This window comes from Chiloscyllium punctatum, chromosome 1, assembly GCF_047496795.1.
Source record: "Chiloscyllium punctatum isolate Juve2018m chromosome 1, sChiPun1.3, whole genome shotgun sequence".
Taxonomy (NCBI): Eukaryota; Metazoa; Chordata; class Chondrichthyes; order Orectolobiformes; family Hemiscylliidae; genus Chiloscyllium; species Chiloscyllium punctatum.
Genome location: NC_092739.1, coordinates 6,164,870 through 6,190,539, shown reverse-complemented (window position 1 = coordinate 6,190,539; position 25,670 = coordinate 6,164,870). Strand labels below are relative to the sequence as shown.

Below are 25,670 nucleotides of genomic sequence, written 5' to 3'. Positions count from 1 at the left end.
GCGATGCTGTCTGGCAATGCTGAAACACAAGGTGGTCATCCACACAAACCCTAAAGACTGTTTCTTTCCACAATAGTGCTTTGACATTATTTCTTCCCAAGGGGAATCCCACAGTCAGCCAGGTTTACCTGAACTTGAATTCTTTAAGCCCCAGCTTCAGATTATTTCAGTATCAGGACTGCCATTTCAGCAGGTTGTGTCTCTCTGTTGGCAGCATATGGATATGATTAGATTACTTACAGTGTGGAAACAGGCCCTTCAGCCTAACAAGTCCACACTGACCCGCTGAAGCGCAACCCTCCCACACCCATACGTTTACCCCTTCACCTAACACTACGGGCAATTTAGCATGGCCAGTTCACCTGACCTGGACATCTTTGGACTGTGGGAGGAAACCGGAGCACCCGGAGGAAATCCACGCAGACACTGAGAGATTCTACACAGACAGTCACCCGAGGCGGGAATTGAACCTGGGTCTCTGGCGCTGTGAGGCAGCAGTGCTGACCACTGTGCCACCGTGCTGCCCACGGTGTTTGTGGTATTTGTCTGTGAAGCTGATGCAACAGAAGCAGAAGGAAGAAAGGCCACACTGTGGCATTCCCGGTTTGTACCTCTGTCCTTTCTTTTCCGATGGTTTTGTCACTGTATTTCTATGCACAGAGTCACAAATGTCTTATGGCACAAAAGGAGCTCATTTGGTCCATTGTGTCTACATCAGCTGTTCAAATGAGTGCAATTATTTAATGCCATTCTCCTTTGTTCACATATTCTTGAACTTTATTTGTATCCAAATAATTATCCAATGCCCTCTTGAATGTCTCAATTGAACCTCCTTCTCCCACACCTCCAGGTTTCCATACCCTAAGTACTGACTGAGTGAAAAAGTTCTTTTTTCTGACATCACATTAGCTCCTTTTGCCAATCACTTTAAATCCACACCTTCCTTTTCTGGTTCCTTTTATGAGCAGGATCAGTTTCTCCTTATCCATTGCTGTATCTCCAGCCTGCTCATGATTTTCATAGAGATGTACAGCACAGAAACAGACCCTTTGGTCCAACTTGTCCATGCTGACCAGATCCATATAACACTCCTTCGCATTCTTCTCCCAGGAGTCTCAACTTCTTAAATCTATCCACAAAACTGAACTTTTTCATTCTAAAAAGTCACGTTGGCACTCTTTCCAATGCATTCACATCCTTCCTTTAATGTGGCATCCACAACTTTACACAATACTCCAGCTGAGGTCTGATAAGCATCGTATGCATGTTCAACATCGCTTTCTTACCCTTGTAGTCTGTGTCCTGAAAAGTAAGGTTGAGGATATTGCATGCTTTGTTCCAGCTGTGTCCTGCCAACTTCAGCGATCTGCGCACATGTCCACCCAGGTACCGTTGTTCTTGTGGTTGTGTTCGCCCAGCTGGGAATTTGTGTTGCAGATGTTTCGTCCCCTGTCTAGGTGACATCCTCAGTGCTTGGGGGCCTCCTGTGAAGCGCTTCTGTGATGTTTCCTCCTGCATTTATAGTGGCCTGTCTCTGCCGCTTCCAGTTGTCAGTTCCAGCTGTTCGCTGCAGTGGCCAGTATATTGGGTCCAGGTCGATGTGCTTATTGATTGAATCTGTGGATGAGTGCCATGCCTCTAGGAATTCCCTGGCTGTTCTCTGTTTGGCTTGTCCTATAATAGTAGTGTTGTCCCAGTCGAATTCATGTTGCTTGTCATCCGCATGTGTGGCTCCTAAGGATAGCTGGTCGTGTCGTTTCGTGACTAGTTGGTGTTCGTGTATACGGATCGTTAACTGTCTTCCTGTTTGTCCTATGTAGTGTTTTGTGTAGTCCTTGCATGGGATTTTGTACACTACATTGGTTTTGCTCATGCTGGGTATCGGGTCCTTCGTTCTGGTGAGTTGTTGTCTGAGAGTGGCTGTTGGTTTGTGAGCTGTTATGAGTCCCAGTGGTCGCAGTAGTCTGACTGTCAGTTCGGAAATGTTTTTGATGTATGGTAATGTGGCTAGTCCTTTGGATTGTGGCATGTCCTCGTTCCGTTGTCTTTCCCTTAGGCATCTGCTGATGAAATTGCGAGGGTATCCGTTTTTGGCGAATACCTTGTATAGGTGTTCCTCTTCCTCTTTTTGCAGTTCTGGTGTACTGCGGTGTGTCGTGGCCCTTTTGAACAGTGTCTTGATGCAATTTCTTTTGTGTGTGTTGGGGTGGTTGCTTTTGTAGTTTAGGACTTGGTCGGTGTGTGTGGCTTTCCTGTAAACCTTTGTGGTGAATTCTCCGTTTGGTGTTCTCTGTACCATCACGTCTAGGAATGGGAGTTGGTTGTCCTTTTCTTCCTCTCTAGTGAATTGGATTCCTGTGAGTGTAGCATTGATGATCCGGTGTGTGTTCTCTATTTCTGTGCTTTTAATGATTACAAAGGTATCATCTACATATCTGACCCAGAGTTTGGTTTGAATTTTCTGTTTGTTCTAATCTTTGCATTACCACTTCTGCTAGGAGTCCAGAGATGGGTGAGCCCATGGGTGTGCCGTTGATTTGTTCATATGAATGCCGGAGGAAAGATCACAGAAGCACTTCACAGGAGGCTCCCAAGCACCGAGAATGTCACCTAGACAGGGGACAAAACGTCTGCAACACAAATTCCCAGCTTGGTGAACAGAACCACAACGATGAGCACCCGAGCTACAAATCTTCTCACAAACTATGAATCGTTGTTCTCGCTTCCCCTTTAGAATTGTAACCCTTCCTGTATTTTGTCTTTCATTATTCTTCTGACTCAATTGCATCACCTCGTACTTCTCTGTGTTGAACCTCATTTGTCACCTCCGAGTCCACTTCACCAACCTCTCTGTGTACTTTTAGAGTTGCACACTGCCCTCCTCACAGATTACAATTCTTCCCATTCATCTTTGTGTTGTCAGCAGCGATTGAAGTCATCACTTGCACTCCAAGATCTAGTTCATTAACATATGTCAGGAAAGGGGTGAATCTTAATACTCACCCACGTGCAGCTCTGCTACAAACTTTCCCCCAACCTGAAAGATTTCCATTGATCATTTCTGTTTCCTATCACTGCCAGATTTTGTATCCATATTGCTGTCGACTCTTTATTCTATGACCTGTCATTTTCCTCAAGTGTCTGTTGTATGGCACTGTATCAAACACTTTCTGCACGTCCATAGACAGCAACAGCAATACCCTTATTAAGCCTTTCCGTTACTTGGTGTCACATAGGTGTATAGCATAGAAACAGACCCTTCGGTCCAACTTGTCCATGCCGACCTGATATCCTAACCTAATCTAGTTCCATTTGCCAGCACTTGGCCCATACCCCTCTAAACCCTTCCTATTCATATATCGATCCAGATGTCTTTTAAATGTTGCAATTGTACCAGCCTTCACCACTTCCTCTGGCAGCTCATTCCATACACGCACCACCCTCTGTGTGAAACAGTTGCCCCTTAGGTCCCTTTTATATCTTTCCCCTCTCACCCTAAACCTATGCCCTCTAGTTCTGGACTCCCCCACCCCAGGGAAAAGACTTAGTCTATTTATCCTATCCATGCCCCTCATGATTTTATTAACCTCAATGAGGTCACCCCTCAGCCTTTGACCATCCAGGGAAAACAGCTTCAGCCTTTGATGTTCCAGGGAAAACAGCCCCAGCCTATTCAACCTCTCCCTATAGCTCACGGTGGGTGGCACGGTGGCAAGTGGGCGGCACGGTGGCACAGTGGTTAGCACTGCTGCCTCACAGCGCCAGAGACCCGGGTTCAATTCCCGCCTCAGGCGACTGACTGTGTGGAGTTTGCACGTTCTCCCCGTGTCTGCGTGGGTTTCCTCCAGGTGCTCTGGTTTCCTCCCACAGTCCAAAGATGTGCAGGTCAGGTGAATTGGCCATGCTAAATTGCCCGTAGTGTTAGGTAAGGGGTAAATGTAGGGGTATGGGTGGGTTGTGCTTCGGCGGGTCGGTGTGGACTTGTTGGGCTGAACGGCCTGTTTTCCACACTGTAAGTAATCTAATCTAATCTAATCAAATCCTTCAACCAGGGCAACATCCTTGTAAATGTTTTCTGAACCCTTTCGAGTTTCACAACATCCTTCCAATAGGAAGGAGCCCAGAATTGAATGCAATATTCCAAAAGTGGCCTAACCAATGTCCTGTACAGCAGCAACATGACCTCCCAACTCCTATATACTCAATGCTTTTACCAATGAAGGCATTTGGTACGCTTTCCTTTTTCACTATCCTATCTACCTGTGACTCTACTTTCTTCAAACAAATTCCTGCAAGTTAGTTGAACACAATTTCCCCTTTAGAAATCTACCTACCTTTTTTTTCATATGACTACTGTTTTTATCCCAATGAATTGTTTCTTGGAACTTTCCCCACTACTAAAGTTGAACAGACTGATTTGTAATTTCTAATGATGCGATGACTTTAAGAGGTATCCCTGGTTTAGTTTAGAGATTGGGAAGCAAGTGCCTAACAGTCTGTGAAGATTAAAAGAAACTTGTGAAGCCTTGGTTTTTAAAAAAAACTTTGGAACAATATAAGCAGCCTGAGAGGGTGTGGTCAAGCTCTCTCTGATTCTGGATTTTTGATTAGCTTTTGGCAGTTGTTGCTGGGGTCTCAGCAGGGTTGGGAGGCAGTGAATCCCTCCTGGCTGCAATACTGTCTCTGAGGTTTCTCTCAGAATTGTCTTTTAATGTTCTTTCCTCCTGGATTAGAGAACTGCATGTGCGATGTTCTGTTTTCTGAATTTACTTTTTGCCCAGGGTGTGCTTGAGTATTGCTATATTAGAACAGTTACTGTTTAGTAAAGTAATTTATTATTCTGTTAAGTTTTCCAATAGAGTCAAATTATTCCAAGTCCCTCTTTCTTTTATTGTATTTTAACTATAGTGGTTGAATAAATTGCATTCTACTTGACATAGAGTGGTTTGATCAATCAAATTGCATCTGGAACACAAAACCTCAGATTGTTTATCTTTTTAAAATAACAAAAAGTTAGAGCCTAGGATACCGTCCTATTATGGAGGGGGTCTGCTCTGCTCCATAACAAGTTGGTGGCATTTATCCTTACAGCCTTTATTGAATAAAACAGTAATTTTCCAGTCTTTTGGCAGCCTCACTGAGTACAGAGAAGAGTCAAAGATTGTGGACAATGCTCCTGCAATTTCCTCACTCATTTCATTCAATATTCTTTGATGTATCTAATCTGGTCCTGGCATGTTGTTAATTAAAGAACCAATGGTTTGGAGACCTACAGCACGGAAAAATAACCACCATATCCATGCCGGTCAAAAGCACCTCGCTATCCAACTGAGCCTATCCAAGACTTGTTGTCAATTTTGAACCCTTCAAGTGACAGAGTTTCTTCCTCTTCATGGCCTGGTAAAGACAGATGCAAGGTAGCCATTTAACACCTCGTCCACCGTTTGGTCTGGAATCTGCCCTATTCTTCTTTTTACAATTTTTTATGAGCCTTTTTTATGCTGATAGAAGACTTTGGGACACCCCTTTATCTTAGCTGCAAGTCTTTTCTCATAGCTTCTCTTTGCTTCGCTTATTTAGGGTGGCATGGTGGCTCAGTGGTTAGTACTGCTGCCTCACAGTGTCAGGGACCAAGGTTCAATTCCAGCCTTTGACAACTGACTGTGTGGGGTTTGCACATTCTTCCCATGTCTGCGTGGGTTTCCCCGGGTGCTCCGGTTTCCTCCCACAGTCCAAAGATGTGCAGGTTAGGTCGATTGGACATGCTAAATTGCCCAGAATGTCCAGGGATGTGTAGGTTAGGTGCATTAGTCAGAGAAAATGTAGAGAATTGGATAATGAGTCTGGGTGTGATACTCTTCGCAGGGTCAGTGTGGACTTGTTGGGCCGAAGGGCCTGTTTCCACAATGCAGGGGTTCTAATTTGCTTTTTCACCCCTTTTCTAAACTTTCTTGGTTCTCAATTGTATTATCTACCTGACACCTATCACAAACACACTGAGGGCCTGCTCTGTGCTTTTGTTTGGAATCGACAGCAGTCAGTTTCAGACTCAGTGATGCATATGTCCGTCAAGATACCTGGATCAATCTTGTGAGACTAAGGGCACACACTCCTCAGAAACCTTGGTCAAAGGGCAATCCTGACCCTGTGTTTTGTGAGGGCTCCAAAACAAATTGAAGTTGTTGATTTATTTTGACCAGGGAAAAATGAGCATTGGAAATTATCTCCAACCAACAACTTAATCAACGGAAATGATCAATTTTCGAAATGTTGAAAGTAAATCAAGTCATCAAACAACCTCTATTTACAACTTACAATCCAATTCATGAGGAATTTTTCAGGGTATGTCAACAAAGGCTGATGCGTCAATGGTGTTATCGAGTTGTAACATGTGGTTTTGGTTTTAACAAAAGTCAATTCAGCTTCAATCATACAGAAGCAGAATAATAGCAAGGCATTAATCTTGTCTGAGAAAATAAATAATTTACGCACCTTACTATTGAAGGATTAAACTGAAGCCAGGCTTTTGAAATGTGTTTCATTCAAGCACTGATAATGTAGGACATTACACAATGGAAGAGCAGCAGCCACTCCTAGAGTGATGACAGAAGGAAAGAATTTAGCTTTTACATTTCAGGCTGTGTAGGCTTTGAGTGATGCTTTTGACCCGATACAGAAAGTACTGTAACAAAGGTCACCTTGTGGCATAACACAAGTCAAACTATAAAATATATGTCCGGGGAATATAGGTGGCAGGAAAATAGTGTCTTGGATGAATTAAAAAGAACAAAAAATGAAAGAACCGTGATGAAGCGCAAAAGATGGCGGGGCGTTTAAATAACGGGAGTATTGAGAGCAGTAATGAGTGAAACCAGAGTTGAGAGAGAAAGGGTAACAGATTTCCTGCATCCTTATTATAGATAGTAGCTCTTATAATATGCTGAGGCTTTCAAAATTGAGCTAGTTTTAACTGTTCAAGATTTTGCCCAAGTTTATTTACAGATCAACCACATTTATATGTAGAATCTGCCATACAGCAGCACAATCAGCATTTTTATAGAAAATAATTTTTATTAAAGTTATTCTTTCTTTGAAAGACATATTTGTGTGACAGCATGGTGTAGTTTGATGACTACAACTGAAATGAGTATATCAGATAAAAAAACATTCTTAATTAGTGTCTAATCCACTGCCTGTGAGTAACCCAAATTTAAAAGCCTAATCATGGCTCTAAAGATGATACAGAACCATTTGAGAGTTACGTTGATGATTAGTGGTCAATTTTAATTTTATTTAATAATTCAATCGCTCTCGGACGGTGTTGGTACCTGGCACCAAAAATCAAAGCTTAATGATAACCACCTCTTGGCAGGACCTTGTGAGAGCTTCTGGTTGTAAGACCTATGACGATCCAAGCAAGAGTCAACATTTTGCAATTTACAAAGAATTTTGAGGAAGAAAGTACATTGTTGATTGATGTAATATTTATTCCTCTATTTCCAATTCGTTGGCCTCAATTCTGTTTCTCTTCCCAGAGCATTCTTCAGTATTTCCTGTTTTTGTTTGATTTCTACAAATTGCAGTTTTGTTTTCCTTGATTTAAGATTTATGCCATCCTGTATTAAGAGATATTTGAATGGATTTGTTTATAATTCCAGTGTTTTGGTTTCTTCCCCTCTCTCTCTCAATTATGTAACCGGCAGGTGCTAGCCACAGGACTGAGCGGTCTGTACTCGTCACTGCCCACGAAACTGGAAGTGAGGTCTGATGAATGGCACTACCTGCAGCGGGAGGACTGGATGCATATTCCTACACTTGTACAATTCATGAACTCCCTGGAGTTCTGCAATGCAGTAATACAGGTAAAGACATCCCGCCAACATGTCCACACAGTGCAAGGCACTGGCCTTTTACTGTTTAGCCTCGATAAAACCTGGAGTGTTGGATTTCAGCTGAGCTTAGTCGATATAGCACACACACACACACACACACACACACACACACACACACACAAAAACACACACACACACACACACACAAAAACACACACACACACACACACACACAAAAACACACACACACACACACACACACACACACAAAAACACACACACACACACACACACTGTTTAATTAAAACGTACAAATTCTGAACCGATAACAAACTCTTGCAAATAGTGCACGTTACTTGATGCGTTTTAGCAGTTGTACTTCAGACATCTGACGTTAGCACAGCCTCTGACTGGAGTGAGTAATTCCACAGGAGAGTTTATTGGTCCTATTGTCTGTGAAGTATGTGTGTGCACAGTCTTCATATGCATCGCACTTTATCTAGTTTCACATTTAGGACATCATATCGACTCCCATTCAGATTTCTTCCATCTGATTTATTAACTGTGCAAATGTATTAGTTGATTTATCAGAATTCCAATTCCTACGTTGAGAATGTGGTGCTGGAAAAGCACAGCAGGTCAGGCAGCATCCGAGGAGCTGAAGAAGCCCTTCATCAGAATGAGGCTTGTGGGCCGGGGGGGGGCTGAGATAAAAAATGGGAGGGGAGTGGGGCTGGGGGTGAAAGTAGCTGGGATTGTGATAGGTAGATGAAGGTGGGGGGTGGGAGGAAGGTGATAGGTCGGAGAGGAGGGTGGAGCAGGTGGATGGGAAGGAAGTGGACAGGTGAAGATGGCAGTGCTGAGTGGAGGCTTGGGATTGAGATAAGGTGGGGGGACGCGAAATGCGGAAACTGGTGAAGTCCACATTGATCCCGTGTGATTGCAGGGTCCCAGGGCGGAATATGAGGTGTTCCTCCTTCAGGTGTCGGGTGTTTAGGGTTTGGCGATGGAGGAGGCCCAGGACCTGCATGTCCTTGGCGGGGTGAGGGGGTGGGGGGAGTTGAAATGTTCAACTATGGGGCGGTGGGTTGGTTGATTAGGGTGTCCCAAAGATGTTCCCTGGAACGATCCGCAAGTTAGTGTCCTGTCTCCCCGATGTACAGGAGACCACATTGGGTGCAGCAGATACAGTAGGTGACATGTGGAAGTGCCGGTAAATCTGTGATGGATGTGGAAGGCTTCTTTGGGGCCTTGAGGGTGGAGGTGTGGGCACAGGCTTTGTACTATTGTGCTGGCAGAGGAAGGTGCCCGGAATGAGCTGTGGGCTGGTGAGGGATGTGGAGTCACGGAGAGAATGGTCTGTCCGGAACACAGTTAGGGATGGGGGTGGAAAGATATCCCTAGTGGTGGGGTTTGTTTGTAGGTGGCAGAAGTGGCGGAGATGCGTTGTATCCAGAGTTTGGTGGGGTGGAAGGTGAGGATCAGGGTGGTTCTATCCTTGTTGGGAGGGGTCAGGTTCAAGGGTAGAGGTGCTTGAAATGGAGGAGATGTACTGGAGGGCATTGTTGACCACGTGGGAGTGAAAATTGCGGTCTTTGATGAAGGAGGCCATCTGGGATTTCCAATTTCTTAGTAAGAAATGTTTGCACATTATTCAAAACAAAGGTGCATTATAGAGCCCTACAGCAGAAAGACACACCCTTCAGCCAAACTGATCCATGTCGACCAAGGTATGAAACAGAATCAAGGTTTCATTTCACAGCTATTTTGAACTGCAGAGTCCAACTCTCAGACCTGAGCATAATTTCAGAATCTGTCCTTGTGATGCTGAAAGTTCCAAAGCAATTCTTTTTGACCAATTTAAACAGTTCTTTGTTTAAGTCATTATAAATCTACCTTGCATCTAGTAAAATCTTTTCTGTTATAATCTCTCTGTTTTTGAAATGCAGGAGTGCGATCACCCAAGTGAATTTCCCCGCCTTGTCTTCCACCCTTGTTAATCTTTGTCATGGCTCAGACATGGCTCTATAGTTTATTGTCTCAGTTTAAAGACAATCCATTGCACTCGGGTGATTTCAACCTTTTGTTTAATTCTGTTTCTGATTTAGGTGGCTCATCCTATGATACGTAATCAACTGGTAAACTACATCTACAATGGATTCCTCGTGCCTGTCTTGGCTCCTGCACTACATAAAGTTAGTGGGTTATTTGTTGCCGATCCCTAGATAGACTTTCTAATTGTGAATTGTGCTGTATTAAAGTTTTGTATACATACTGCTTTATCCTTAGCCTGAGATGGTATATATGCACAAATATTTGGGGGAAATGATGACCATGTACATTGTTATTTTAGCTCCCCCACTGATTTAAGAGTATAGAAATATGTAACGCATATCCTCAGAAGTACAGGGGAATGTGTACTGCCAGCATCCAGAGGTTTGGACCGCAGTAAAGGCTAACTGATTCCAGAATTATTAATCATAAACGGAAAAATAAAAAATTTCCTGCTGTTTCAGTAGCAGATGTAGAATTATACTGAGTTGGAAGTATCTACATTCTGTCTTTGGTCTAAGTTGAGTGAGCTGACCTCTCATGACAACAATAACATATTGAGCCTTTACTGTGACCAAATAAATCAAAAAGAGATGAGCTGGGTTCGGAGATGTGGGGAATAACTGGAGAAGATAGAGGGAAACCGGGAATCAGAGTCTCTCTGGAGAGAAGTGGAATTAAACGAACAGGACAAGTGGTCAGAGGATTGGAATTGAAAGGATTCGGGGAGAGAACGAGGTGGGAATAGACATGGCCAGCAGCATTTCTGACGGAGTTGGAGACTGTAGTAACCTGGTGATTGGGAATAACACTGAAAAAGGACAGTAATTAAAACAGTGCGGGAGGCCTGAGTAAATACAGAATGATCATTTTGAGCTGCCAGAGGAAGTGGTAGATGCAGGCACAATTATATAACATTTAAAAGACATTTGGACAGCTACATAAATAGGTTTTGAGGGATATGGACCAAACATAGGCAAATGGGACTAGTTCAGTTTGGGATACCCAGTCTGTATGGATGAGTTGGGCTGAAGGGTGTGTTTCCGTACTGTATGACTCAATGAGAAAACAGAGGTCAATGATTCTCACTTGAAGACCAAAGGAGGAAGCGACGAATTGAGAACTGTTACCGTATGGCACCCTTCCTGTAGTTTTATGCTGAAGTCAAATTTTATCAAAAGGAAAGAGGAATATTCAGAATGAAGGACGGTTAAAAAACATTTTGGAGTTAAAATGGGGTTACAGGAGGAAGTGCTAACACCAGCAGCCACAGGCTGCCTCCAGTACTGTAATTCCTACAAAAATATAAAAATATTTGTTTATCATATCTGGTGCTCAGGATGAGGTAGTCCCAAGTCCACTGCCTCATGCGATGTTGTTCAGTTTAGTTTAAGTGTAGGGAGTTCACAAGCCCTGTACTTCTCCTGTTAGCCTCCCTCCCTCACCTCCTTCGGGTGTCCGGGAATAGTCATAGCGGGGTTAAATTCTTTTATGCAAATCTTCTTGACTGTTGCGCTCTATTCCTCTACTTATAAAGTCTGTCGAGCCTGGTGAGAATGGGGTTTAGGGCAGACATTTTTTCTCTTGTCACCTGTGCTCGGAGATGATCTCTGAGAGGATGGGTGTTGAGTTAACAGGCCCCCAGAATATACTCTGGCTGTCAAAACATATAGCTGCACGGACTTAGGAGAAAGTGAGGACTGCAGACGCTGGAGATCAGAGCCGAGAGTGTGGTGCTGGAAAAGCACAGCAGGTCAGGCAGCTTCTGAGGAGCAGGAGAGTCGATGATTTGGGCATAAGCCCTTCATCAGGAATGAGGCTTGTGCCCAAAACTGCACAGACTTAGGCTCTTACAAACTCAAGAGCTTCAACTTTGTCCCTAAACCACGCACCACTGCACACATGTTTGAGACCACACTGAGGCCATGTAAGAGGAAGGTGATGCTGCCCTAGCACTCTGCATACCCTTTTGTCATGGGCTGTGGAGTTAGTCTGTACCTCTCAGTTTTGATGTGTGTAATTCAAACACAGATCAGCTCTGATAGACAATCGCAGTCAGAGTTGTTACCTTCACTGGGTACTGGAGCCAAGAGTGAGTGTCAAAAATGACCATAACTTGTGCAGAGTTATGATACTGTAGCTGTGAATGTTATTTGGTGATAGAACTACTAGTTACAGGTTGGCTATTGAGGAACCACAGAATCATACAGAACTGAAGAGACCTTGTGGCATATGGAAAGGCGCAGAACTATCTTTATTCATCCCATTTTATTAATACCAAGTACATCAATAATTGTAACTTTGTGTTACAATTAACAAATATCCATTGCTGCATTTTTCCTATGCATTAAGGAGTGAGAAGCTGCTCAGGTTGGCTCAGTGCCTTAAAGGTGCCCTCAGTTAATGTTCAAGGTACAAGTTGCTTGCTTAATGAAATCCTTTGACAGGTTTTCCTTCATTTGCTTTCAGGCTTATTTTGGTTGTTTTTCACCACTGTAACTCTCTTTATCCTCCTCCCCATTTGTAGTGCAAATATCCCCATTGTGGGAATTTGCAGTACTGTAACGTACAGGCATCGTAGCATCGTTGAGTAACGTCTGCCTGTAAGACACATTCTTGAGTTTCTGACATATTGTGAATGTTAAACAATGAAGGGTTCTTGATTATCATACATCTTGCCTTCCCCATTTTGTAACACCTCAAGTTGAACTTGACAGAAAAATAGCTCCAAGATTTGGAAGAGCAAACGTTTCTCGACTGCGAGAACCAAAAACGACAGATGGTTTTCGGAGGGTGGGTGCACACTGGTGTGTACATTTTAACTTTGCAACAGTTAGTGGAAAATGTGTGGTAACAAATCAACTTTAGATCTCACGTGGTTTTTAAGCCTAATGACTTCCATGTGAATCCGAGTTGGAAGACGTGGGAAATGAGCTGCCAGTATGCTATAATTTGTTTTCCGCTATCATAGAAAGTCAGTGTCTGAAGACATTGAGCTGAGTGGATTGCCAGCACGTCTGAGGTACTGAACTCCCCCTCTCAGTAACACTTGATATGATATTTCTATTCCTTTTAGTTGACTGTGGAAGAAGTGATGACAACAACAGCATACCTGGACTTGTTCCTCCGCAGTATCTCGGAGCCCGCGCTGCTGCAGACCTTCCTGAGCTTTATTCTGTTGCATGAGCATGAAAATGTGCTGATTCTAGATACACTTGTCAGCCGAATTAACACTCCCTTTCGGGTAAGGTTACTTTCTGCTTTGACCGAAGCTGTGCTCTTGGTTTATAATTCCATAATTATATTCGACACAATTGTTTAAGAATGCACAAGCAATAATGTAGGCAACGTACTGCCCGAGGGACTTTAAATTAATGAGGGCAACTCCAAAATCCTCCGGCAGCAAGGTCACCAAGCTCTTTGACTGATTTGTTTGATCTTGTTAGTGTTGGGTAGGAATGGGGACCGTTGCATTGGCTCAGTGAGATTAGGGGAGAGAGAAAAGTCAGCCAGGATTCTTGCCTCTGGCGGTGTAGTGATTAATGCTGGAATGTGGGAGTCAATCATACGTAAGGTAGAGTGGGGTGGAGACTTCCCATGGATGTTAACACCGTCACAGAATTAGTAAGGTGCACAGAAGACATAGCTCTCTGAATGAGCATTATAAACCTGGTGAAGTTCTCCTATCCTCTCCCCAGAACCCTGCACAGAGTTTCTATTTAAATAATCATCTTCACGCTGCCTTGAATGCCTTGATTGAATTTGCCTCCACCACATTTCCAGGTTACACATTCCAACCCTGGATCACTCACTCTGCAACAATGTTCTTGATCCTTTACAGGCAGGAACAGTCTTTATTTCTGACTGCTCAGCTCATACTTCTCGTCATTTTGAAAAGTTCAGTCAAATCTCCTATTAGCCTTCTCCTCACTAAGGAGAACAGTCTCAATCTCTCCGCTCCATCGTCACAACTGAAGTTTCTCATCCTTGGAATCATTCTCGTAAACCTCTTCAGCAATGTGTACGTCCTTCCTGATGACCTACTCCTGTTCCTATGTTTTTTGGATTAGTGGTGCTGGAAGAGCACAGCAGTTCAGGCAGCATCCGAGGAGCAGTAAAATCGACATTTTGGGCAAAAGCCCTTCATCAGGAATAAAGACAGAGAGCCTGAAGCGTGGAGAGATAAGCTAGAGGAGGGTGGGGGTGGGGAGAAAGTAGCATAGAGTACAATGGGTGAGTGGGGGTGGGGATGAAGGTGATAGGTCGGGGGCGGGGGGAGGGTTGAGTGGATAGGTGGAAAAGAAGATAGGCAGGTAGGACAAGTCATGGGGACAGTGCTGAGCTGGAAGTTTGGAACTAGGGTGAGGTGGGGGAAGGGGAAATGAGGAAACTGTTGAAGTCCACATTGATGCCCTGGGGTTGAAGTGTTCCGAGATGGAAGATGAGGCGTTCTTTCTCCAGGCGTCTGGTTGTGAGGGAGTGGCTGTGAAGGAGGCCCAGGACCTCCATGTCCTCGGCAGAAAACTCGAGGACACCTCTTCCTACCGCCCCCTCGACCATGACCCCACCCCCCCATCACCAAACCATCATCTCCCAGACCATACAGAACCTCATCACCTCAGGAGATCTCCCACCCACAGCTTCCAACCTCATAGTCCGGGAACCCCGCACTGCCCGGTTCTACCTCCTTCCCAAGATCCACAAGCCTGACCACCCTGGCCGACTCATTGTCTCAGCATGCTCCTGCCCCACTGAACTCATCTCTACCTACCTCGACACTGTCCTATCCCCCCTAGTCCAGGAACTCCCCACATACGTTCAAGACACCACCCACGCCCTCCACCTCCTCCAAGACTTCTGTTTCCCCAGCTCCCAATGCCTCATCTTCACCATGGATATCCAATCCCTCTACACCTCCATCCGCCATGACCAGGGCCTCCAAGCCCTCCGTTTTTTCCTCTCCCGACATCCCCAACAGTACCCTTCCACTGACACTCTCATTCGTTTGGCCGAACTGGTCCTCACTCTTAACAATTTCTCCTTTGAATCCTCCCATTTTCTCCAGACCAAAGGAGTAGCCATGGGCACAAGTATGGGCCCCAGCTATGCCTGTCTCTTTGTTGGCTACGTAGAGCAGTTGATCTTCTGTAATCACACTGGCACCACTCCCCACCTCTTCCTCCGCTACATTGATGACTGCATTGGTGCCACCTCGTGCTCCCGCGAGGAGGTTGAGCAATTCATCAACTTCACCAACACATTCCACCCTGACCTTAAATTTACCTGGACCATCTCTGACACCTCGCTCCCCTTCCTGGACCTCTCCATCTCCATTAGTGATGACCGACTTGACACTGACATTTTTTACAAACCCACCGACTCCCACAGCTATCTGGATTATACCTCTTCCCACCCTACCTCTTGCAAAAATGCCATCCTGTATTCCCAATTCCTCCGCCTCCGCCGTATCTGCTCCCAGGAGGACCAGTTCCACCACAGAACACACCAGATGGCCTCCTTCTGTAGAGACTGCAATTTCCCTTCCCACGTGGTTAAAGATGCCCTCCAACACATCTCGTCTACATCCCGCACCTCCGCCCTCAGACCCCACCCCTCCAACCGTAACAAGGACAGAACGCCCCTGGTGCTCACCTTCCACCCTACCAACCTTCGCATAAACAAAATCATCCGCCGACATTTCTGCCACCTCCAAAAAGACCCCACCACCAGGGATATATTTCCCTCCCCACCCCTTTCCACCTTCCACAAAGACCGTTCCCTCCGTGACTACCTGGTCAGGTCCAGGCCCCAAACAACCCACCCTCCCATCCTGGCACCTTTCCCTGCCACCGCAGGAACTGTAAAACCTGTGCCCACACCTCCTCCCTCACCTCTATCCAAGGCCCTAAAGGAGCCTTCCACATCCATCAAAGTTTCACCTGCACATCCACTAATATCATTTATTGTATCCGTTGCTCCCGATGTGGTCTCCTCTACATTGGGGAGACTGGGTGCCTCCTAGCAGAGCGCTTTAGGGAACATCTCCGGGACACCCGCACCAATCAACCACACCGCCCCGTGGCCCAACATTTCAACTCCCCCTCCCACTCTGCCGAGGACATGGAGGTCCTGGGCCTCCTTCACCGCCGCTCCCTCACCACCAGACGCCTGGAGAAAGAACGAGGTAAAAACAATGACTGCAGATTTTGGATTAGTGGTGCTGCAAGAGCACAGCAGTTCAGGCAGCATCCAAGGAGCTTCGGAATCGACATTTTGGGCAAAAACCCTTCATCAGGAATAAAGGCAGTGAGCCTGAAGCATGGAGGAAGAATGCTTCATCTTCTGCCTCGGAACAGTTCAACCCCAGGGCATCAATGTGGACTTCAACACTTTCCACATTTCCCCTTCCCCCACCTCACCCTAGTTCCAAACTTCCAGCTCAGTAACTGTCCCCATGACTTGTCCTACCTGCCTATCTTCTTTTCCACCTATCCACTCCACCCTCCTCCCTGACCTATCACCTTCATCCCCTCCCCCACTCACCTATTGTACTCTATGCTACTTTCTCCCCACCCCACCCTCCTCTAGCTTATCTCTCCACGCTTCAGGCTCACTGCCTTTATTCCTGATGAAGGGCTTTTGCCCGAAACATTGATTTTATGTTAGCCTGAAATGCTCTGAATTCTTCCCCTGGTCTCCACAACCGTATATCAGATGGACTAAGAAAGTGAAGTCTGTGAGGCCCCTGCCAATATTGGTTAGTCACCTGACAGCAGGTCAGTAAAGAAGCCAGCTTCAGAAATGGGAAGAACGACTTTCATTACCTGCTCAATTCTGAAAGAAAGCTACTGCATTTAGATTAGCAAAAGCATCAAGATTGTCAGTGTTGGGTTTGTGGATTCACTGTAAGAGACCATTCCGAAAGGAAAAAAAAACCTTTGTTTAAGTAAAGTGATGAAAAATGCACCAGATGTTTAAGGAATTATTTGAGTGCCTTTTGTAGAAGGAATTAATCATTTAAGATTTTTGAAATATAGCTGTTCTTCAATTGACAATAAAACGAGAAGTTTCCGCGTAAAACCACACAGCACAGAAGGAAGCTATTCAGTTTATTGTGTCTCTGTTAGCTGTTTATAAGAGCAATCCCAAGCCTCTGATTTGTTTTTTTCCCCCCTAACCCTGCAAACCTCTACCAAATAAATATCTAATTTACTTTAGAATTCCTTTATTTAAAACTTCTTACTTTAGGCAGGCTGTTAAAATAATGATTAAGTACTTAAGGACGTATTCTCAGTATGTTCCCATTGTATTAACAGCAGCATTTTTAAAAATCACGGAAGTAGCTGCTCAGTCTGGTTTGTGGCTGTATTAAAATAAGAATCCTGTGATGCGGTCAGGACCACAGTGTCATTTTAATTGACAATTCTGACCCAGTGCCTGTAAACCTTGTCAGGATTAGTCTCTCAGAGCCACTGGAGCTGCATTTAAAGGCCCAATCAACAATATATGTTGTTCTCAGAAACATGAGAACGAATGAAACAATTCTCTGTTTCAACCCAAAGTTATTTTAGTTTAAGCTTCCTAAACTATAAAGGCTGTGAATACTGACTGCCCCGTGTTGGGACTGCAGAATCCTTGGCTTTGTGAGACTATACATAACTGATTGGAAGCAGACTCCACACACGCTCACATTAGACAGACTTTCCATTATAACTGCATGTGTGAGACTAACAGTTTCATTTACAAGGTCATTCTCGTCTGATGAAGCAACAGTGCTCCCAAAGCTAGTGCCTCCAAATAAACCTGTTGGATTGTAACCTGGTGTTGTGAGACTTCTGACCTTGTCCAACCCAGTTCAACACTGGCACCTCCATAGCGTAGTTTCCTTGACAGAGTAGGGCTTGTGAAGCTATCATCTGTCATCTGGTGAACCGTCTCCTGGGTTCTCCTTGCTATAGGACCCGGTGCCGAGTTCACCACTCCCAGAGCCAGTGTCTCAAACCCATGCAGAATGTCAGGGTCTGAATAAGCGCTGGGGAGAGAAGGAGAAAGAATATCTCTCTCTGCGGAATCTTCTGCTTGCTCCAGTGGAGGTTTAAGAGGAAGGTGTAAAGGGATAAGATGGTGTGTGGAAGTTGGGCATAAACAGCTGGTCAACTTGAGAAAATGCAACTTGAAATGTTGATACTTTTTTTCATATTTTCTGTGGCAAATGAGGGTCACAAATAATGGTTAAAAGGTTGTTCAAGTGAGATGCCGGTGAAAGCTGATGTGTCGGACTTGTCTGTATAGTGCCTGCAGTGAGAACTGAAGCAGAAGTAAGGTGCAGTGAGGGTGGCAGAGATACATGACAGATGTAAAGCCCCAAATGAAATGGAAGAAAAGGGGGGGGTGTTGGGAGGAGTTAGTGGTTGTGAGAGGACCAGTAGAAAATGGGCATCGGTGTATAATGTGGAGAGGGGAGTGTGGAATGAGGAACAGTGTTTATAAATTAGTGTACCCTTGTGAGGGAATGTAATGGTGTGGAGGGATTTATTGAAAGGGATGAACAGAGTGTTTTTCGCTTCTATTGCAAGTAAAGTTAAAAATGCCCAGGGATTCAGTTACATAATTCTTTTAAGTTTGCATCACAGACAGGGTGGTTAAGAAGATATTTAACATGTTTGCCTTCAGACCTTTTGAGTACAGGAGTTGGGACTTCATGTTGAAGTTGTATAGCATGTGGGTGAGGGCTCTTTTGCAGTACAGTGTGTAGTTTTGATTGCCCTTTTTATAAGAAGGATATTCTCAAACTGGAGAGGATTCAGAAAACATTGACCAGGATGTTGCTAGGAATGGAGGGTTTGAGTTACAAAAGTAGGCTGGATAGACTGATGCTTTTTTTGACTGAAGCGTAGGACGTTGAGGGATGACCTCACAGAGATTTATAAAACCAGAAGAAAGTGAGGACTGCAGATGCTGGAGAGTCAGAGCCAAGAAGTGTGGTGCTGGAAAAACACAGCAGGTCAAGTAGCATCCGAGGAGCAGGAGAGTCAACGTTTCGGGCATTAGCCCTTCTTCAGGAATGTGGGGGTCCCAAGGGGGCTGAGAGATAAATGGGAGGGGTGTGGGGCTGGGGCAAAGGAAGCTTGGAAGGTAATAGATAGGTGAAGGTCGGGAGTGATGGTGACAGACTGGAGCAGAGAGGTGGAAAGGAAAATAGACAGGTCGGACAGTTCAAGAGGTTGGTGCTGAGTAGGAAGTTTGGATCTGGGATAAAATGGGGGGGTAGGGGAGATGAGCAAACTGGTGAAATCAACATTGATGCTGTGTGATTGGAGGGTTCCAAGGAGGAATTTGAGGTGTTCTTCTTCTAAGCGTCTGGTGGCTTGGATTTGGCAGTGGAGGAGGCCCAGGATTTGGATGTCCTTGACAGAGTCGGAGGGGGATTTGAAGTGTTCAGCCACAGGGTGGCAAGGTTTTTGGGTGCATGTGTCCTGGAGATGTTCTCTGAACTATCACACAAGTTGGCTTCCTGTCCCCCCAATGTAGAGGAGACCACATCGAGAGCAACAGATGCAGTAGATGAGACGTTTGGATGTGCAGGAAAATCTCTGCTGGATGTGCAAGGATTCTTTGGGGCTTTGGATGGAGGTGAAGGGGGAGATGTGGGTGCAGGTTTATGCCTCTTGTGGTGGCAGGGGAAGGCGCTGAGAGCAGGGATGGATTGGTGGGGGGCATGGAGGGAGTCGCAGAGGGATTGGTGTCAGTGGAATGCAGATATGGGTCAGGAGGGAAATATATCGCTGGTGGTGGGGTCTGACTGTAGGTGGTAGAAATGACAGAGGATGATGCATTATATCTGAAGCTTGGTGGCGTGGAAGGTGAGGATCGAGGAGGTTCTATGAACCTAGATAAGGTGAATAGCAAAGGTCTTTTCCCCAGGGTGGGGAGTTCAAAAACTAGGGAGCATATTTTTAAGGTGAGAGGAGAAAGATTTTATAATGGATACAAAGGGCATATTTTTGCCACAAAGTGTGTGGGATGAACTGGCAGAGGAAGTGGTGGATATGAGTACAGTTTAAAAAAGATTTTAAAGACGTTTGGATAAGTACATGAATAAGAAAGATTTGGAGGGATGTGGGCCAAGTGCAGGCAAGTGGGGCTAGTTTAATTTGGGAATATGGGGGATTGGCATGGGTTGATTGGATCAAAGGGTCTGTTTTCCATGCTGTAACACAGGGTTTTTATAGAATGGCTTACCTATTCGCTAACAAAATAGGGATGCATTGTTATAAATTGCAAATTGTAACTAGTGCAAACGAGAAACTATTGAACTGTTCGAACAGCAGTCAAGTGAGTTCGCCTGTTGTAATCAATGACTCACCCTAAGTCATTTACCTTTTAAAAAAGTCTTGTGGCAATTTTAAAGTCTATAAGAATGGAAGGATGTAACAAATAGAAACAGGAGCAAACCATCTGTTGAACCTGATTGATCATTCAATACAATCATGATTGATCTTCAGTTTCAACTTCAATTTGGTGTCTGCATCCTGCACACCCCAATAGCCTGAGAGACCAAAAATTGGTCTGTCTCAGCCTTGATAATAATCAGTGGGGTGTATTTGATTTTCAGCTCTACCTGTGGAGGGAAATATAATTTGAATCCTGCGCATTAAAGATTGCTTAATTTAATCATGAAAGATAAAGCATTTAAAAAATGCTTTATTCTGATCTGTGTTAGAGGAATTTTAAGGACTTATTTGTGGCTGGCTTGCACAAAGTTTGCAGTTGTTCTGAAGCCATCAAAAATGGAGATAAGCCAGGGACTCTATGCATGAGTGCAGCAGATTGCCATGTAGGATTGGCCAGAGACTGCAACTCAACGAGAGCTGGTTCAGGAGATTACGATAATGTTCTGGGTATGCCTAGTAAGTTGTGTGTGTTGACTGTAAATTTACTGTTTATATTTAATACAGTTTGCTTAACCACTTACCATTAAATAAACCTTTTTCCTTGTTATGTCATTATTTGATAAGATGTTTACTTATTGTCTTTGCAAAGACTAGAAAACCATGTAGCAATAGTAAAATGTAAAATACAATGACTGTTCTCTGGAGTTGCTGTTAAATGAGTGATCAGTGATGTTAATTCCAAAGAAATATATAATCCGAGGACATAAAATAGTTGGTCTATTTTTTTCAAATTTCTTCATTTTTTTTTGTGGGACATGGGAGCTGATGACTGGCCATGTAATAATCTCCAAAATGTGTTTAAGTTGGTGAGCTCTGTGTTCACTGTTGAGCAGATACTTCTGTGAAGCTTGGTTAGAGTAGCCAATATTGATGGAATGTGTTGCTGGAAATTTATTGTCACTAGTAAACAGAAGTGTTAAAATAAAAACAAAGGTGTGTTTTTTAATGTTTCTGTGATATTTCTCTACACTTCTTTATAGCAATGTCCCGATGATTAGTTTTCGATTCCAGGTCATACTTGATCATCTCCTTTGAAGCCTTTCCCAGCACTTTGCCCATGTCTCTTTTATGTCATTGCTCTTCAGAAATCAGTCATCCCTTCCTTTGAATTTACTCAATAACTAACCTTCCACAGAAGATTGGGTAGTGAATTCCAAAGATTTACAAATTTCCCGAGTAAAAGAAACTTCACCTCATTTTAGTCTTAAGTGGCTTTCCTCTTGTTTCAAACCTGGTTTTAAACTCTCCAGGCAAGGCTAACATCTTACCTGCATCTATCCTGTCCACCTCGTTAAGTGTGTTGTAGATTTCAATGAGATCGCCTCTAATTTTTCAAAACTGTGGAGAACACAAAACAGTTTTCCCAATCACTCTTTAAAAGTTAGTTGCATCATCCTCAGAACAAGTGTCATGAGACTTTGGTGCACTCCCTCTATGGTACTAATACCTTCCCTGAGATGCTGATACCACAATAGCACACAGTACTCTAGCTGCGGTCTAACCATGCTCTTATACAATTGAAGCAAGATTGCCTTACTCTTGTACTCTAATCCTCTTGCAGTAAAGGCTACTATTCTATTAGCCTTCCTAATTGCATGCTGCATGCTATCCTTCAATGTCTTATTGTCAAAGGCACCTACATTCTTTTTTTTGTATGTACACTTTCCAAACATGGAGCATTTAAGAAGTACACTGCATACATGTTCTTCCTATCAAAGTAGATAAGCTCAGATTTTTCCACATTATGTATCATCTTCCATGTTGCCCAATCATATAGTCTGTCCTGATCTTCTTGAGGTCACTTTGCATCTTCCTCAGAGCACATATTCCCACCTAGCTTTGCATCATCCACAGACTTCGGAATATATTTGGTCCCCATCCAAATTGTTGATATATATTGAGTTCTTAAGTACTGATCCTGACAGTACTCTGCTATTCATAGCCTGGCGGTAGGAGAGCAAAGTTCACCGACTACAGAAGGTGCAAAACTTGACCTACTCTTGGGAAATAAGGCAGGGCAGGTGACTGAGGGGTCAGTGGGGGAGCACTTTGGGGCCAGTGACCAAAATTCTATTAGTTTTAAAATAGTGATGGAAAAGGATAGACCAGATCTAAAAGTTGAAGTTCTAAATTGGAGGTAGGCCAATGTTGACGGTATTAGGCAAGAACTTTAAAAAGTTGATGTTTGCAGGTAAAGGGACGGCTGAAAAATGGGAAACCTTCAGAAATAAGATAGAGTTCAGGGACGGTATGTTCCTGTTAGGGTGAAGAACAAGCAGATAGGTGTAGGGAATGCTGGATTGAGGTTTTCATCAAGAAAAAGAAGGATGCATATGTCAGGTATAGACAACAGAGATTGAGGGAATCCTTAGGGTATAAAGGCAGTAGGAGTAAGAGGGAAATTGGGAGGGCAGAAAGGGGACACGAGGTAGCTTTGACAAATAGGGTTAATGAGAATCCGAAGGGATTTCATAAAAACATTAAGGACAAAAGGGTAACTCAGAAGAAAAACCCTTAAAGATCAGCAAAGCAGCCTATGTGTGGAACCGCAGTAGATGGGGGAGATGCTAGGCAAGTATTTTGCAGCAGTGTTTACTGTAGAGAAGGTCAGAAGTCACATGACACCAGGTTATAGTCCAACAGGTTTATTTGAAGTAATCGGCTTTCGGAGCGCAGCCCCTTCAACAGGCAGAGTGAGAGAGAAGAACATAGACACAGTATTTCTAGGCAGGAGGATCAAGTAAGGGGAAAGCAGGCAAAAGTGAGGACTGCAGATGCTGGAGATTACAGTCAAGTGTGTGGTGCTGGAAAAGCACAGCAGGTCAGGCAGCATCCGAGGAGCAGGAGAATTGCTGTTTCAAGCAAAAGCCATTCATCAGGATTCCTGGAACATCAATTGCCTGACCTGCTGTGCTTTTCCAGCACCACACACTTGACTAGGACCAAGTAAGGAAGATTTTTCAGGTACAGAAGAATGTGGTGGGGTCACATGTAGTACAACATGAACCCAAGATCATGGTTGAGGCTGGAGTCCAAAACCAGCGGTCCAACACCTCACCAAAAGTTTAAGGTGAGAGAGGAAAAATGTAAAAGGGACCTAAGGGGCTACTTTCTCACGTAGAGAGTGGTGTGCATAAAGAATGAGCTGCCAGAGGAAGTGCTGGAGGCTGATACAATTACAGCATTTAAAAGGCACCTGGATGGGTGTATGAAAGGAAGGGTTGAGGGGGATATGGGCCAAATACGGGCAAATGTGACCAGATTTATCTGGATATCTGGTCAGCATGGACGAGTTGGACTGAAGGGCCTGTTTCTGTGCTGTACGTCTTAATGATTCTATGAACTGTGGATGCTGGCAATCTGAAACCGAAGCAGAAATTACTGGAGAAACTCTGAGTTGGTCTGGCAGCACCTGTGGGGAGAAAGCAGAGTTAACATTTCAAATCCAATGATGCTTCGTCTTCTGAAGAAATCAACACTGCTTTGTCTCCACAGATGCTGCTGAGTTTCTCCAGCAGTTTCTGTTCTTGTTTCAGTTTGGGAATGGCCTGTTTATTCCAACTCTTTGCTTTCTGTCTGCTAGCCAATCCTTAATGCCAAGTAATATCCCACAAAATTCAATTTTGCTCATCAATCTCTTGGGGCTTGGGGCTTGGCGAGGTGGGGGAGGGGGGTTGGCCTTTATCAAAAGCTTCTTGAAACTTTAAGTATCCAATGTCTACTAACTCCCATTTATGAATTTTGTTTGCAATAGTTTCAAAAAAGCTAACAAAAGATTCATCAAACCCAATTCCTGTGCACCAATCTATGCTGACTATTCCCAGTCAGGTCATTGTCACTGACACTATCTTATCCATGATGAAGGTTGTGGTGTAATGGTAATATCACTGGATAGGTAGTTCCAGAGGCTAATGTTGTGGAGACACAGGTTCAAATCTCACCCTGCCAGCTGGTGGAATTTCCAATTCACTTTAATAAAATCGGGAAATGAAACTATCAGCCATTGTTACAAAAATCCATCTGGTTCACTGACGACCACCAGGGAAGAAAATCAGTTGTCCTTCCCTACTCTGGTCTGTATGTGACTGCAGACCCAAGGTGAATGATGCTGACCTGCCCTCTGAAATGTCACTATCCATTCAGTTCAGAGGTGTTTAGGGGATGACCAATAAAGGCTGGCCTGGCCAGTAATGTGCACGTCCAATAGAAAATAAGGGAAAAAAAAAATCCATCACTTTCCCTCCCACTGATGTAAGGTTATTGATCCCTGTTTTCTCTCTCCCTCTCAGTTTAAATAGTGGGGCAAGATATCTGCTACCTTCCAATCCGCAGCAACCGTTCCAGAATCTCTCTCATTTTGGAATGTGATCACTCGTGCATCTACCATCTCAATTTCTAACCTTCAGGGATGGGGAATATCAGGTTCCTTGGATTTATCAGCTCTAATAGAAACTGGGATCCCTTTCAAGCTCGTATTTACCGTGTAGTATAACTGCTCTCAGAATTGTTACGAGCTTTCCTTATTTATAGTAAATAGAAATAAGAAGTTCAAAAGAAAGGTCTAAATTATCACTGGGATCATCAAGGTCAAATGTTCATTTGAACTGATACCAAAGATTTATCTGGTGCCATATATACTCCTGTCAATCCAAAGTCTAGAGAAGTAAGTTTTATTGTTAGAATAAGGAAGTAACCTACAGATGAAAGTGTGACAATGGTCATCTTGATTTCGTGAACAGCTACCCAATGTTAATTGCTGAAAGGATTCTGACATGTCAGTAACAGTATAAACAAAGAGCATATCTCAACCACTCAGGGTCAAAGAGGAGTCAGCCTTTTCAGGCAGCACTTTGTTTAATATGCATTCCAAAGTAATATTATGCACAACTGAGAGAGCTTCCCACCACTGAAATCACTGTGAATTTTTGTTTTGGTTTTTTCCTCTTTTAATTACCAGTGTAGCTGATTCAGTATTTACATGCAAACCATTGAGGAGAGGCGAGGGAAAGAAGGAAGAGACGCAAATAAAACATTGCGTCTCCCGCAGTGCTTACCTCTCTGTCGAAGTAGCGAGAATATTGATGGGCACTGCATGTTCCCTCTCCAAGGACACCAGGGCACGAACTCAAGCGCCAATGTGGGACAGACAGGTGGCAGATTACAGCCCTTAGAGGTTATAGCCCTTATCAGGGAGCTATCTTTGTTAGATGCAAACTGGACTGGAAGATATTGAGGGAGGAGTTTTTTTAACTTTAGCCAGAAAGCAGAATGCTGTTTTCATAATTTTAATGAGAGGGACATAGTCTGTGCCAATAGGCTGTGTGTCCTCTGG

General features: G+C 44.1%; 1 protein-coding gene across 3 annotated transcripts in view; it reads left to right on the top strand.

Annotated features, from left to right (window-relative positions):
• Positions 1 to 25,670, top strand: part of fhip1aa (FHF complex subunit HOOK interacting protein 1Aa) — a 192,056-nt gene that overhangs the window by 124,112 nt on the left and 42,274 nt on the right. For all 3 annotated transcript variants that reach the window (XM_072553768.1, XM_072553356.1, XM_072552582.1), the window contains 3 exons: positions 7,704 to 7,862; positions 9,941 to 10,027; positions 12,961 to 13,128. In XM_072553768.1, coding sequence (XP_072409869.1) covers positions 7,704 to 7,862; positions 9,941 to 10,027; positions 12,961 to 13,128 — 414 coding nt within the window. The remainder of the gene's footprint in view (positions 1 to 7,703; positions 7,863 to 9,940; positions 10,028 to 12,960; positions 13,129 to 25,670) is intronic.